Here is a 15,792-nt window from a genome sequence, read left to right as displayed (position 1 = left end):
AAATTCCCTAAGAGAATATACATTGGAGTATAGAGCCATTGGTCCAACCTCGCAGCACAGACAATGATCTCATTTGCCATCATGGTAAATATATAGATCCCAAAGAACAGTGGAAAGAGGAAACTTTGCAACTCCTGACAACCAGGGCAACCTAGGAAGACAAACTCAGTCACTGTGCTTGTCGCTGAATTGTTCATGAATCCCAGGGCTACAAAGACAGAAAATATCATTATATAAGCTGTTTTCTTTCCTGAAAAACTTTTAGGAAATCTATGCAAGCTAAACATGGTGGCAATTTGGCAATTAGTTTGGAATAACCCATCCATTAACTGCTAGGTCTTATTTAAAAGGAACCAATCAACAATCCCGGTGATCCCAAATTTCAATAAATTTGAGTTCATAACAATGGAATATTTACATTATTTGGATTTTCTTTATCCATGGGTTAGGTAAAAAACTTCCCCTTTTAATTTTGAAATCTTGGAACCTCAGAAGCACTATCCTTTATGAAAGGCAGCAAAGGGGTTATCAGTTCATATTTCTTTTTCCCTATCCACAGTTACTTATTTCTAATAAATGAAGTTTTAGTCTGAGTTAGTTTTTTAGGCAAGAATTAGGAGTGGAATAACTATTATTTTTTGCATCTCTCTCCAAGTAAAAAATACTTGACATATTTCTCAGATACTCTCGAGCTGTGTGTGTCAATTATGCACTCTGAGTTATTCATGTGAGAATATTTTCTCTCATAACACATTAACGAATTTTAAGTCTCAGCATAGAAACCAAGAGGAGAGATCATAGCAATATTTTTTTGGGTTGTAGAGAGCTAATACTTACCTCAGAGTATTCCTTGAATTGACATTATGCTTTAATTTTAAACTCCCCTAATTTCTCAATTGAACCTCCACTATCACACATAAATGAAGTGTTCTCAATCATTCTACCATAAATCTCTTATTAAAACAAACAATTTGTCTCGTGGGGCCAGGCTAGTGGCGCAGTAGTTAAATTTGCATGTTCTGCTTTGGTGGCCCAGGGTTCACCCGTTCAGATCTGGGTGCAGACCTATGCACTGCTTATCAAGCCGTTCTGTGGCAGGCGTCCCACATATAAAATAGAGAAAGATGGGCACAGATGTTAGCGCAGGGTCAATCTTCCTCAGCAAAAAGAGGAGGATTGGGGGCAGATGTTAGCTCAGGGCTAATCTTCCTTGCAAAAATAAATAAATAAATAATAAATAAATAAATAATTTGTTTCAAAATACATGGTTCAGCTACTTAAAAGATTCACTCTTATGTTGTCCACGTATCGCAGATGATGGGTTTCAACATTTCTGACGGCAGTCTCACCTGCCCACCACTAGGAAACTCAGAATCTTCGTAAGCTGGGAAAGGTCTACTATCATAAGTCGGATAGCAAAACAAAAAAGCACACATTACATAGCTCTAAATGCTGCAAAAAGTCAATTCTTCTTCATGAACATGAATGATATTTTCTTTTCTTTCATTTTGGTTATATGCAAATTGTATGTAAAGTTATTCAATAAGCTTTTTCTAAATGCACAGATATTTTTCAACATGAAGTTATTCAGTAAACATTTCAAATAATCTAAAATGCTTATGTCTTTTTATTTCAGTTTTTTAATGCTGCAAATTCTATAAATGCTACACTTACCAAAATGAAATTTATTTCCAAAATAAAAATACTTTTTTGTTTTTTATAATTAAGAACATGAAAAGTATAGACACAGCCAAAAAATCCTCTCCCCAAAATAGACAAACTTTAACTTTTGGAGAAATTGCATTCCTTTCTTTTTTAAAAGTTAAAAATGAGATTTTTCCAGATATGCTGTTTTATAACTTGTGTTTTAACTTAATATATTTTAGTTTTTTTCCATGTCAAAAATATACCTCTATGCTATCAATTCAGTGTCTACATGGTCTTCCATAGATTTAATCAACTCCTTAGTGATAGATTTAGACTGTTATCAATGTTTTGTATTATAATAACACTGTATTAATATTCTTTGTTAAAATTTTTTGAGGAAGATTAGCCCTGAGCTAACATCTGCTGCCAATCTTCCTCTTTTTACTGAGGAAGACTGGCCCTGAGCTAACACCTGTGCCCATCTTCCTCTACTTTATATGTGGGATGCCTGCCACAGCATGGCTTGACAAGCAGTGCCATGTCGGCATCAGGGATCCGAACCGGCAAACCCAGGGCTGCCAAAGCGGAACTTGAGAACTTAAATGCTGCACCACTGGGCCAGCCCCCTGTGTTAATATTCTTAAGCAGATATCTTAATATATTTGACACATAAAATACGCTTATAATGATTTGAAAAATAATTGAACAAATTAATGTATTATGTCTTAATTTTTGATGATGAAAATTTTAGATATCCTTCTGATACCTATAATTTACTAAATTCAAGTCAAACCCTTTATATATACTAAAAATCCCTGTCTAATATTACCATAGTGTGTGATATATGTATCTTCTGCAGCATGTGTCATAATGATTAAGTCATATCTTTATGTGTTTCCCTCTAGACTGAAAACTCTGAAATTCATGAAAGAAATTAACTTTACCTTGATATTCTCAGTTACTGAGTTTCCAGTGCATAGTAGGCACTTGTTGAATGAATTGATGTTTGAATGAATTTCAGAATTGCCACTGCTGTCACCTGAAAGCTAATCTGCTGATTTGATGAACATCACCATCACCAAGCACCCAATCTAAACATCACTGGGCAAGTCTTATGTGACCAAACTTGTCACATTAGCAAGGTCACATTTAAACCTGTGGCCCACAATCTCTTCTTGCTTCATATCCCTGTCATGTTGGAGTGTCCAGTCTAAATATGAGCCTCCCTAGTCATTTACCCACCCTTAAATTTCAAACCTGTAATCACCGCTATGCTCAGTTCTCTTATTCCATCTTTTCCTTCATAAGAGCTCCCTCTCCCTTTTGTACTTGCTTCTTGGTGAATGGCTCCACTCTTCATTCACCAATGCATCTAGCATTTGTTAAAGCCAGAAACTTGAGTCATTCGACACTTCCTAATTCCATCACCTCTCATATGTAATCAATCACTTAATCCTGTTGATTTTCCCTCCCAAATGTTTTTCAAATCTGTCCTGAGCACATAGGAAATCAATGTAAGTGCTTTCTTTGTTTAGATGGTCCAGTAGTGGAGGGGAGCAGCTATGCATGTAACCTAGAAAGAAAAATGGGCCTCTTTAGGAAGGACTGAGGCTGGAGTTTTAGGAGGAAAGCACATAGGTTAGTGAGGAAGGAAGAATTCACCCACCTTGGCAATCTATGTGATGACATGCCACAGTTGGATCAGATTCATAAATGATCGACTCAATCCAATTATACTTAACTCAGTAGTCCTTTTATATCATTGTACTTAGAGGAAAATAAATGATAACATCGCATTGATTTGGGTTAAAATATCACATAACATACTGTGTGCTCTTGAGTAAATTAACACCTATTTTTCAGAGCTCTTGTGGAAATACTGAGTGCATGTGCCTAGTGCAGTTTCTGGAATATACTAGGACCTGAAAAATTTATAGCTGTTTTTGTTAATAATAGTGCCATCAACAAATATGATTATCAAGTAACTATGACATATATTTTAGCATAATTGTTTACAAATGTAAATGAAAGACAATAAATTTAAGTGAACCTAAAGACTAGATTAAAATTTCACTCAGTTCCAATGCATCACATGGCAAAGCTATGGGCAGCTCTGTTTGGTTGCTTAGACTTATTTTACTGACCGTCATACGTTCTGATAGTTAAAAACATACAGCTTAGTCTTCTATAAAGGAAGAAGACATTAAAACATGGTAGTGTTAATAATTTAAGATTCAGAAAATAAATGATTAAAGGAAGGGCATGACCTTACCTGTGATGTGCATACGACTGAGTGGGAATAGGTTATATTAATTTAAGCCATTGTGGAAATGAGTTATTGAGCATAACACTAAACAGTCTTCTAATATCAAATTATGTAATTTGTCAAATTTCTGAATAATGAGGCTTTCCTTTGTGAGTCATTAGGCAAGAAATTTTCAGGAGTTGTTAATCTGAGGGAGATCTCAGTAGCTGGGCACTGGAACCAACAGTACATATGACACAACTTATTACTATATTACTGGAGATACTGTGAATGAAATCACATATCGAGAAAAATAAAATTCAGAAAAGTGTCAAAAATATATTAATATTAAAATTGGATTCCACTGGAGCTAGCATCCATTTGTAGATGTCTTAGGAAAAAATGCAGTGATGTCTAGAGAGGGAGAAAATTTACTTACCCTTCATGATAGGGTTAAGTGTGGATAAAGCTGGGAATAAGCATTGAATCTGTATCTTCTCATTGATGCCTCTCTTTTCTTCACATGAAATCAAAACCAAGGGGCCTGACCCTGCAAATTCTGGGATATATAAATTTAGCTGCTGAAACTCTCTTTCCTCCTTTTCTGAACTGCCCAAAAGAAACAGCAATAGGGTACTTCTGTTGGGCAATAGGATAGGCAGTGAAAAGAAGCACAGCCTTATAATCAGTCTTTGAGATGAGGGCCGGGCCTCAATTGACATATGGATATTCCCATCAAGGGCAATATGAGAGACCTCCATCACCCCTAGGCACCCAGATCTTGCACTTGCTTCGCTCAGCAGAGGAATTTCAACGATGAATGTTATATATTGATTACTTTTGCTGTAGAGCAGCTGAAAGCAGTGAAGTATGAACCTCGTGAGGAGATTTCAAAACAGGGATACAGGTGAATGAAGCAGAAGGGAGTATTTTTGAGACTTCTAGGGGTGCAATTAAAGTTTCATTTTAGAGATTATTGTGACGTCTTCAGTCTCCCCTTGGGTGGGTTTATAACTCCCTCAAGATGCCTTGGTGTAACGTCTTTTCCTTATCCACAGTTTTCATAATGTTTAGGTTAAATTGGTTGCCAGAACGAAGGCAGAAATAATGTCTTAAATGAAATGGTGAGGTGTCTATGTGGATTTCCAGAGAATTTCCTTTTTTTTTCTGGAAAAATCTTTTTCACTGTGAAATAGAGTGTTCAAAATGTACATCGTTTATACTCTTTGGGACTGTGTTTTCTTCACACACGTGACATCGGTAAATTTTTGCTTCCAGTCCTTAATTACTGATACACTATTTTTTTCTATTTGTCCTGCTTTTGTTCCTTTATTTCTTCTTGTTTTTTGGTGGAGGTTATTAAAGTATTTTGATTATTTCATTTTTCTCTATGCTGCATAGCATATGATGCACGCTCTTTGATGGTGTATAACCACTCCATACTCCCCTCTTCTTTGGAGTACTCCCTTCCTTTGTGAAAGGACTCTCCGGGTTATTTGCTCCTCAAGGTTGGCTCATAATAAACTCACCCCAGTTTTGATTTATAGATTGGGTATGGATTATCTGAGTCAACAACACTGAAATTTATACACTTGCTTCCTAATCATAATTCTGGCAGAGACTTAGTGTCAAGAAAATTCTCTATTGTGCCCTGAAATACAAAAGCTTTCAATGAAAAAACTGGTTGATTGCACATCCTGGGAAATAAATTTTCCTGACTGAAAAAGTGTTGCTACCATTTAAAAGACAAAAGCATTTCTACCTTACAAAACTGTCTTTTGCTCATTGAATGCTATGTAGTTGTCATGTAAACCCTGACAGTTGGCTCTTCCTTTTGTAATGCAAGTGCCTGATTGAAGCTTTGATTGCAAAGGCATCCATTTCAAAGAGGCATCCACATCAGAAAGGGCTATTTGAAATAAACACATACACTAGCCATACACTAGATAAATCTCCAGATTTTTTCCCCACAATGAGGCTCTTTTGTTTTATAGATCTTGGTTAATTTCAATAATTAATATTTGGGTTACATTTTTGTTGTTGTTGTTCCTGTGCTTTAAATTCTGACCTTTACACTTTAAATTTACCAACAAATAGTGAGTCTACAAATCCATAGGCCCTCACTCTCAACCCCAATAAAAGCCATCCTCAGGCCCATGAACTTTCTCTCTCTACCTTTGACTTCACTGCGTGGCCCCATGTGTGCCTTGTACACTCCAGGGCCTGGAAGTAAATTTCCTAATTCTTGCTGTTGAAAAGTGTCTTGTAATCATAATAATAATTCAAAGGGTCAGTCTAGTCTTAACAATGGTTTGGAAAGGGGATGTCTCTGTGAGGAGCTCACCAGGGCCCAGGTGAATGCACCCAGGCATTTTTAGCTGATAGCACTACTATTGATATTCTGAGACTGATACAAATAAGTAGTCAATAATAGTAATAAATAATAAATTATTAATAAGAGCTCAGTCTCACTAGAGATGGCTCCAAACTGACAATAGCAGAAAAACTTTGTTAAATATCTATTCTAAGTGCATGCATACCAATGTGCCCATGCACACACACACACATGCACACAAAAAAGTAATGAAAGTCGAGTTCCACGTTATCTGCTTAAAATAGACTATTATAAATATAAATCGTTATATGTAAGCCTCGTGGTAACCATACAGCAAAAACCTACAGTAGACACAAAAAAGACAAAGAGAAAGGAATATAAGCATACAACTGACAAATAAAAATGGCAAGTAATAGGATATATTGGAGTATATGAGGAAGCCATTTGGTATAAACCTAATTCGGCCTGACTTTGTTCTTTCCAAAAGGGCCTGACTGTGGCTATTGAGCAGGCTTGTATATCTGCTTAGACATTTCCTATGGCCAGAACAAAGGCCCTTGAGATAAAGGTGCAACTTCCCCCCACATTAGCATTTCCTTAAGGATAAGCATTTTTCCTTAGGCTAGGAACTGATTGCTGCACTCACCTTTGACCACCCAGCTCACCTGTGACCACTCAGCTGGAGACAACAGACTGCCGCCCTGCTGTGTTCACTGAGACAGAAGACCTACCTGCTATTTCCATCAATCGCTGTGCCGACAGAGCAGTCTCGCGACTATTGTAAAAGGGACATTTCAATCCTATGTGAAACATCCTCTCTGGGGGTATATAACCACTCTGTGCACCCCACATCTTTGGTGCCCTTTCTTCCTCAGGAAGAAAGGCCCTGGGTTATAATCCTCAGATTTAAGCTCAGAATAAACTCACCCAAATTTTCATTTATAGATTGGTTATGGATTATTTTCGTCAACACAACAAAAGAAAGTCATCGAATTGATAAATAAATGATAAGCAATAGGATATATTGGAGGATATGAGGAAGCCATTTGGGTTAAAACTAATTTGGCCTAACCTTTTCCAAAAGGGCCTGACATGACCTGTTGAGCACACATTATATGTTTACATTAAATATTTATTTGTTCCCAAAGACAAGAATGGTGCTCCTAAAGATAGGGATGTAGCTTCTCCCCATATCAGCATTTCTTTAAGGATAAGCATCTCTTCCTGGGAACTCAAGATTAATTACTCACCTGCTATGCTCACCTTGTGACCACAGACCTGTTGATCACCAATCTTCTATGCCAGCAAAGCAATCTCATGACTATTGTAAAAGGGACATTCCTGTCATATGTGATGTATGCTGTTTGTTCCTAGACAGTATCTAACCACTCTGTACACCTCACTTCTTTGGTGCCCCTCCTTCCCTGGGGAAGGATGGCCCTGGTCTAGTCCTCAGATCTGGTTCATAATAAACTCACCCCAATTTTGATTTATAGATTGATTATGGATTACTTGCATCGACAAATCCATAAAGGAAGAGACCAAGAGAAGAAGAAAGGAAGAGAGAGGAAATGTAAACCACCAAAAACAATTAACAAAATGGCAATAAGTATGTAGCTATCAATAATTACTTTAAATGTAAATGTATTAAGTTCTGTAATCAAAAGACATAGAGTAGCTGAATGGATAAAAAAGCAAGGCCCATTTATATACTGCCTACAGGAGACTCACTTCAGATGTAAGGACAAACACAAACTGAAAACTGAAAATGATAGGATGGAAAAAGATATTCTGTGTAAATAGAAACTAAAAAAAAGCAGGGTCACTATAGTTATATCAGACAAAATAGACTTTAAAGAAAGACTGTAATCAGAGGCAAAGAAGGTCATTACATAATGACAAAGGGATCAATCAAATAAGAAGATACAATATTTATAAATATTTGTGATACTAACTTAGAAGCACCTAATATATAAAGAAAATATTAACTGACCTAAAGGGAGAAATAGACTGCAATGCAATAATAGTAGGGAACTTTGATACCCCACATTCATCAATAGATAGATCATATAGAGAGAAAATCAATAAGGAAACATTGGCCTTAAATGGCAAATTGGACCAAGTTGATTTAACAGATATAGGAAGAACATTCCTTTCAAGAGCAACAGAATATACATTTTTCTCAAGTGCACATGGAACATCCTCCAAGATAAATCATAGGTTTGTCCAAAAAGCAACTCTTAATAAATTTGAGGAGATTGAAATTATATCAACATCTTCTCCAACCACAATGGCATGAAACTAGAAATCCATTAAAAGAAGAAAATGGGAAAATTCACAAATATGCAGAGATTTAAAAATGTGCTACTGAGCAACCGATGGATCAAAGAAGAAATCAAAAGGGAAATAAGAAAATACCTTGAGACAAATGAAAATGGAAATACTATATACCGAAACTTTTGGGATGCAGCAAATGTATTTCTAAGAGGGAAATTTATAGCAATAAATATTTACATCAAGAAACAAGAAAAGCTGAAGTAAATAAACTAACCATACATCTCAAGAAACTAGAAAAAGAACAAATGAAACCCAAAGTTAGTGGAAGGAAGGATATAACACATATCAGAGCAGAAATAAATGAAATAGAGACAAAAAAGACAATAGAAAAGATCAATGAAACTAAGAGCTGTTTTCTTGTGAAGATAAATAAAATTGGCAAAACATTAGCTCAATTCACCAAGAAAAAAAAAGAGGACTCAAACAAATAAAATTAGAATTGAATGAGGAGACGTTACAATTGATATCACAGAATACAAAAGATCACAAGATACTTCTATGAACATTTATTTGCCAACCAATTTGACAACCTGGGAGAAATGGATAAATTCCAAGCAACATAAAACTTACCAAGACTGAATCGGAAAGAATCAGGTAATCTAAACAGATCAGTTACTAGTAAGGAGATTGAATCAGTAATCAAAAACCTCCCAACAAACAAAAGTCCAGGACCACATGGCTTCACCAGTGAATTCTACTAAACATTTCAAGAAGAGTAATGAACTACTAGAAAGAGAAATTAAGAAAGCAATCCCATTTACAATTTTACCAAAGTAAGTAAAATGCTTCAGTATAAAGTTAACCAAGGAGGTGAGGACTTGTGCACTGAAAGCTATGAGACATTGATGAAAGAAATTGAAGAAGACACAAATAAATGGCAAGATATACTGTGTTCATGAATTGGAACAATTAATATCATAAAATGTCTATACTACCAAAAGTAATCCAAAGATTCAATGCAACCCTATCAAAATTCTAATGGCATTTTTCATAGGAATAGAAAAAACAATCCTAAAATTTGTATGCAACCACAAAAGACTCTGAATAGTCAAAGCAATCTTGAGAAAGAAAAACAACGCTGGAGTCACCACACTTCCTGATTTCAACCATGTTACAAAACTATAGTAATCAAAATAGTATAGTATTGGCATAAAAGCAGGCATACAGATCAATGGAACAGAATAGAGTCAAGAAATAAACCCATGCATATGTCGTCAATCAATTTATGACAAAGGAATCAAGAATATGCAATGGGGAAAGAACAGTGTCTTCAATAAATGGTGTTGGGAAAACTGACAGCCACATGCAAAAGAATGAAACTCAACCACTATCTTACACCATACAGAAAAATTAACTCAAAATGGACTAAGACTTGAACGCAAGACCTGAAACCATAAAACTCCCAGAAGAAAACATGGGCAGTAAGCCTCTTGATATCAGTCTTGGTGACATTCTTTTTGGATCAGACACCAAAAGCAAAGGCAACAAAAGCAAAAACAAACAAGCAGGACTACATCAAACTAAAAATCTTGGAAAAATGGGAGAAAATATGTGAAAATCATATGTGGTAGTCCCCCTTATGTGTGGGGGCTACTTCCAAAACACCCAGTGGATACTTGAAACTACAGATAGTACTGAACCGTATGTTCCAAACCTGATACCCTGATAGTCTACCTGACTTTGGGTTAGATACTAAGTGACAAATGGGTGGACAGTATATATCTTGTGGATACACTGGACAATAGGAAGATTCAGTCCCAGGTGGGATGGCATGAGTTTCATCACACTACTCAGAACAGTGTGCAATTTAAAAATTATGAATTGTTTATTCCTGTAATTTTCCATTTAGTAGTTTTTGTGCCGCAGTTGATGGTGGGTTACTGATATTGTAGAAAGAGAAAACTGCCGATAAGGGGGGACTACTGTATCTGGTAAGGGGCTAATATCCACAATATATAAAGAATTCATGCAACTTCAGAGAAAAAAAATAATCCTATTAAAAATGGGCAGAAGATCTAAATAGACATTTTCTCTAAGAATACATGCAGATGGTCAATGGATACATGAAAGATGCTGAACATCACTAATCAACAGGAAAATTCAAATCAAAACACCTGACATCACCTCACATCTGTTAGAGTGGCTGTTATAAAAAAGCCGAAACAAAAATTGTTGACAAGGAGGTGGAGAAAAAGGAACAGTTGTGCACTGTTAGTGGTAATGTAAATTGGTGCAGCTAATGTGGGAAACAGTATGTAGTTTCTTCATAAAAATTAAATTTAGAACTGGCAAATAATCCAGCAATTCCACTTCTGAGTATTTATCTGAAGAAAATGAAAACACTAACTTGAAAAAGTACATGAACCCCCACATTCATTGCAGCATTATTTACAATAGTCAATTTATGGAAACAACTTAAGTCTCCATTGATACGTGAATGGATAAATAAAATGTGGTGTGATATATATATCTTAAAGGTTCTCATCACAAGAAAATACATTAAGTATTCTGTGTGGTGACAGATGTTAAGTAGACTTATTGTGGTGATCATTTTGCAATATATACAACTATCAAATCATCATATTGTACACTTGAAACAAATATAATGTTATACGTCAATTGTACCTATATCAAAAAAAAGAAAACAAAAGAGTCCAAAAGTTTGACGCATCTCTCTCTGCCATGCCTTACTTAAAAGAAGTAAGAAAATTTCAACAATCATGTCAACTTTTAAGGATATTTGCTAAAAACAGTTTAAAATAACCTAAGGGGCTAGACGGGGAGGTATCTTCTAGGAGTTTGACATTTCAACACATGCCCCCTGGTTTCTCCTCCTGGGACCTGTTCGATATGAAATGATATTTACTTATCACTGTCATACTAGAGGTACACAGCTGGCCTGGGAGAGGAAGCCTTTTACCAAAAAAGGGAGTAACCATTTTCAAGTCATTGAGTGAGTCAATAGGAAATAAAACGAGAAATCTGATGACATAACTCTGATATTGACAAAAAAGAGCGCCCAAAACTTGCAGACAGACTGAAAAAATGAACAACATTGAATGTAAGGGAATAAGAAGAAAAACAAAAACCTTGTGTTCCAGCTAAGGTGGTGTTACTTTAGTGATTGCACCATAACAGAAACCTGTCTAGAGAACAAAATGAATAACTTCTCTAAGAATAACATGAGATGATCATTAACCACTGGAGAAACTGGGTCCCAAAGGCCAGTTAATGGGCTCCTGAGGGAAGGGAGCATTTGGGATATGATTGATAATCTTCCCTCATAAATCCCTACTTTTGGAATTCACAGGAGACTGTATCCCTTAGGAGGAACAAGACATAGGTTGCAGAGAAACATAGATAAGTCTCTATTGTGCACCAATATGCCAATTTCTCTCCAAACCAATATTAATGTCCAAATGTAAGCCCCATCACTGGGCTGCTGGCTGCCAAGGATGCCATGCTCTCCATCTTGCATGCCATTGGCTGCAGTGAAAACAGAAGAGTACAAGTCAGACCTTCCAGTTCTATGAGGAGATGGATTCAGAAGAGGTACAAGTATAAGATGGCTCTGAGGTGTGCCTTTTAGCAATGCCTTCTTTTACCTGGCTGTAGAAACAATAGCACCTCAAGTTACGTGAATTAACGTAAGAAGATTCATCTATACAGCTAAAAGGGCTAAGAATCAGGGAAGTCAGAAAGATGAAAGATGAGGATGAGGGAGGAACCTAAATACTATGTAAATTCTGTCCTTATTACTGAGGAATTGTACCCAGTCAGATTCAGGTCTTTGGGGAAATAGTACGTTAGTGAAGTGACATCTAGAAATGACGGATAAAGTGGCTATGAGGAACAAGGCAGAAAAAAAAAAAATCAGCTCTCCCTGTTTTTAATCATATTTGGCTCTACCATAGAGCAGATGATCAGCCATTGCAAGGAGGGAGAACAAGATGACTGAGCACTTCAGATTGGTGTGTTTACTCCCACATGGTTTACTAAGCCATTGGAATCCTCATATGCATTAGTCACCAACTATTTCTTGCTGTTTTCACTCTTTCCTCATGGTTTCTTTGGCTTCTGGGTTACTCTCAATTCCTGCTACAGAAGAATTATTCACAGCTTTCCTGTGCCAAACATGATCTTCTTCACAGACTGAAGAAGAGCCTTACAGTTAAGTGCAATGCATAAAATTCTGAATTTCTCTCATCTTTTGTGTCAGTAATTGCAATCGTCATCATCCTTAAAGCTAGGAAATGATATGATCTGGAAAGCACCACATTTATAATTAATAAATTAATAAGTATTCTTAGCTAGAATCCTTTTAAGAAGTTTCTGGGTCTGTATTATGCACTTATATTTTCCTAAATAAATATCATCATTCAGTCATATCACTTTGGGTCTTTAGGTCCAAGTGATGAGCATCCCACACTAACAGAGGTCATCCTAAAATAAATTAATAGATTAAGACCAAACTACTGACAACAGAATCTTAGGGAATTTTATTGTCTTTGTCTTGCTTTTCTCAACTTGGAAATCACATGTCCAAGACTAGGTCTAATTCAGAGAAGGACAATTTCACAAAGATTCTCCATCCACTTCTCAGATCAACTCTACTTTTCACATCTATAATGGGATGGTGGCAACAGAGGGGCTGCAGAAGTAGGAGAGGAATTCTTTTACAGAGAGATAAGGTGGGACTTCATGGTTCCCACCATTGTCCTTGGTACCCAGAGTTCTCTTATTAGGAGTATCTGACACTTTTGATCCTGTACATCTATCCACAAACCAGAAGAATGGAGGCCTTTCTAGGAATCCTGACACCTCTGGTGAAAACCTCAAATTCCTTATATAATATACCAGATACATTGCTCACTTTTTCTAACCTACAAGTAGTATTTTAACGTAGAGCAAGGTTTTAAAGAAATATTTTAATTTAACAGGAAAAGATGGGGACAAATTGAAAGCCATTATGTAAGTGTCTGGATTTCAAACTCTTCTTGAATTAACAAACTTTGATGAAAACTGAAGAAAGGATGTTCTTACATGTGTTCTTGTATGTTTTACATTTTTGTCTCGGTTATTAGGCCACATTAAGATGCCAACACATATAAATATAGATAACAATAAATATAAATCACAATAAATATACATCCAGAATAAAAGTGAAATGCATAAATATTTCAGTGGGTTTTTTTTGTTACCTTTCTCCCTCTGCTCTTCAGATACCTAAGATTTCTGTCTCTAATTTCAAAGATCCAAATATTTGAAATTCTGTGTTCAATATCGAATCTTTTCAATCTTATTCTATAGATATAAGTACCTGGTTTTCATACCTACTTACATTTGTAAGTACTGTCGTTAACCTTCTCCAAGATACTTATTACATAGGATCCTGTCTTTTACTGTGAGAAAATTCTGAAAGAGGAATGAGAAAGTCTCAAATTCAAAGTCGGATCATACCAAGCACTCTCAAAGCTGGATGGTCTTCAGCAGTATAGTTAAATTATTATTGCTTAATAGAATAGTGGAAATCTGAGGGACTTAGGGATTTCTAAGAAAGAAATATTCCTGAGCATTAAAGAATAAGATCGTTTTTGTCATTGTCACTTTTGCCTTTCCACCCCTTAGGAAGCCCTGAATATGTCAGGAGTAAACGCAGTGACTGAATTCATACTCCTGAGTTTTCCCTGCTCCAGAGAGGTTCAAGTCTTCTTCTTCATGCTGTTCTCTGTGTCCTACATCCTGACACTGATGGGGAATGGGGCCATTGTCTGTGCAGTGAAGCTGGATCACAGGCTTCACACCCCCATGTATATTCTGCTGGCCAACTTCTCATTCCTGGAGATCTGTTACATCAACACCACTGTTCCCAATATGTTAAGTAACTTCCTATCTGAGACTAAAACCATATCTTTCACTGCCTGCTTCCTCCAGTTCTACTTCTTCTGCTCCATGGGCACCACCGAGACCTTCTTTCTGCCCCTCATGTCTTTTGACCGGTGTCTGGCCATCTGCCAGCCTCTCCACTATCCTACCATCATGAGCCGTCATCTTTGCATGAACTTGGTGGCCCTCTGTTGGGTAACAGGCTTTCTCTGCTATCTGGTCCCTATCTATCTTATCACACAACTCCCCTTTTGTGGCCCCAATACCATTGACCACTTTGTCTGTGACCCTGGTCCTCTTCTGTCCCTGTCCTGTGTTGCTGCTCCTGGAATTGAGCTTTCCTATTCTATATTGAGCACTCTTATTATTTTCATCACCTTCTTCTTTATCCTTGGGTCCTACACCTTGGTTCTCAGAGCAGTGCTGCGTGTCCCTTCAGCAGCTGGCAGACATAAGGCCTTCTCCACCTGCAGTTCCCACTTGGTTGTAGTGTCACTGTTCTATGGAACTCTCATGGTCATGTACATCAGCCCAGCCTCTGGAAATCCAGCTGGCATACAGAAGATTGTAACCTTGTTCTACTCATCAGTGACCCCACTTGTAAACCCGCTGATCTACAGTCTCCGGAACAAGGACATAAAGGCTGCCTTGAGAAAAATTCAAGTATGCACAAAAATTAGTCAAAGTGAATGAGAGCTCATCAGTGGATCAAGATCAGAATGATTATTTTTCCCCATTTATATTCCAAGTTTAAAAGTAAGTCTTTATGCATTTGCACCTAGAGATGTAGATGCAAATTCATGTTTCTGCTTAGCTAACTAATGGACAAAAGTTTGCTCAAACCAGCCTTTGCCTTCAAATCAGGATTTGGTAGATTGTAACTTGAGTTAAATGACCTGGGTGTTTGAATTTTAGTTTCTTCTCTATCCTGACCTCCGTAACTGCTAAGCGGTTTATCTGTGTTCACTTCCCTGGTCCCTGACCTCGTGCTCTTTTGACGTCTATTAAGTGCATCCATTTTTATACTTGGTTTTTCTGACCTAAAGATCTCTGCTCTACTCCTGTAGAAAAGTGGAGCTTTCGCACTTGTTAAGCTCAGATAAAAGGATATTCATGCCAATCTAATCACAATTCAGCCAAACTCTTTATTTGGTTGACATCCAGCTGACTAATAATAATCTACAGCACTGTCTCCCAAAACGGTCTGTTTTATAATTATTTATTGAACTCATTAAAAGAGCAGATTCCTAGGCCTTTCTCCAAATCTATGAAATCACAAGAAGTGGATGTCAGAAATTCCTATTTTAATGTTACTTGGGTGATTCTGGTACACCAAGACCAC

At 36.7% G+C, this 15,792-nt stretch overlaps 1 protein-coding gene across 1 annotated transcript; it reads left to right on the top strand.

The window, feature by feature from the left end:
* Positions 1-13,857: 13,857 nt before the first annotated feature.
* On the top strand, positions 13,858-15,143 carry LOC106833408 (olfactory receptor 11H6-like). The gene is made up of 2 exons (XM_014844599.3): positions 13,858-13,887; positions 14,193-15,143. The coding sequence occupies exon 2, from the start codon at positions 14,205-14,207 to the stop codon at positions 15,141-15,143; it is 939 nt and encodes a 312-aa protein (XP_014700085.1). The 5' UTR covers positions 13,858-13,887; positions 14,193-14,204.
* Positions 15,144-15,792: the final 649 nt, after the last annotated feature.

This window comes from Equus asinus, chromosome 2 (assembly GCF_041296235.1).
Source record: "Equus asinus isolate D_3611 breed Donkey chromosome 2, EquAss-T2T_v2, whole genome shotgun sequence".
NCBI classification, from domain to species: Eukaryota; Metazoa; Chordata; class Mammalia; order Perissodactyla; family Equidae; genus Equus; species Equus asinus.
This window is presented reverse-complemented; position numbering and strand designations above follow the sequence as displayed.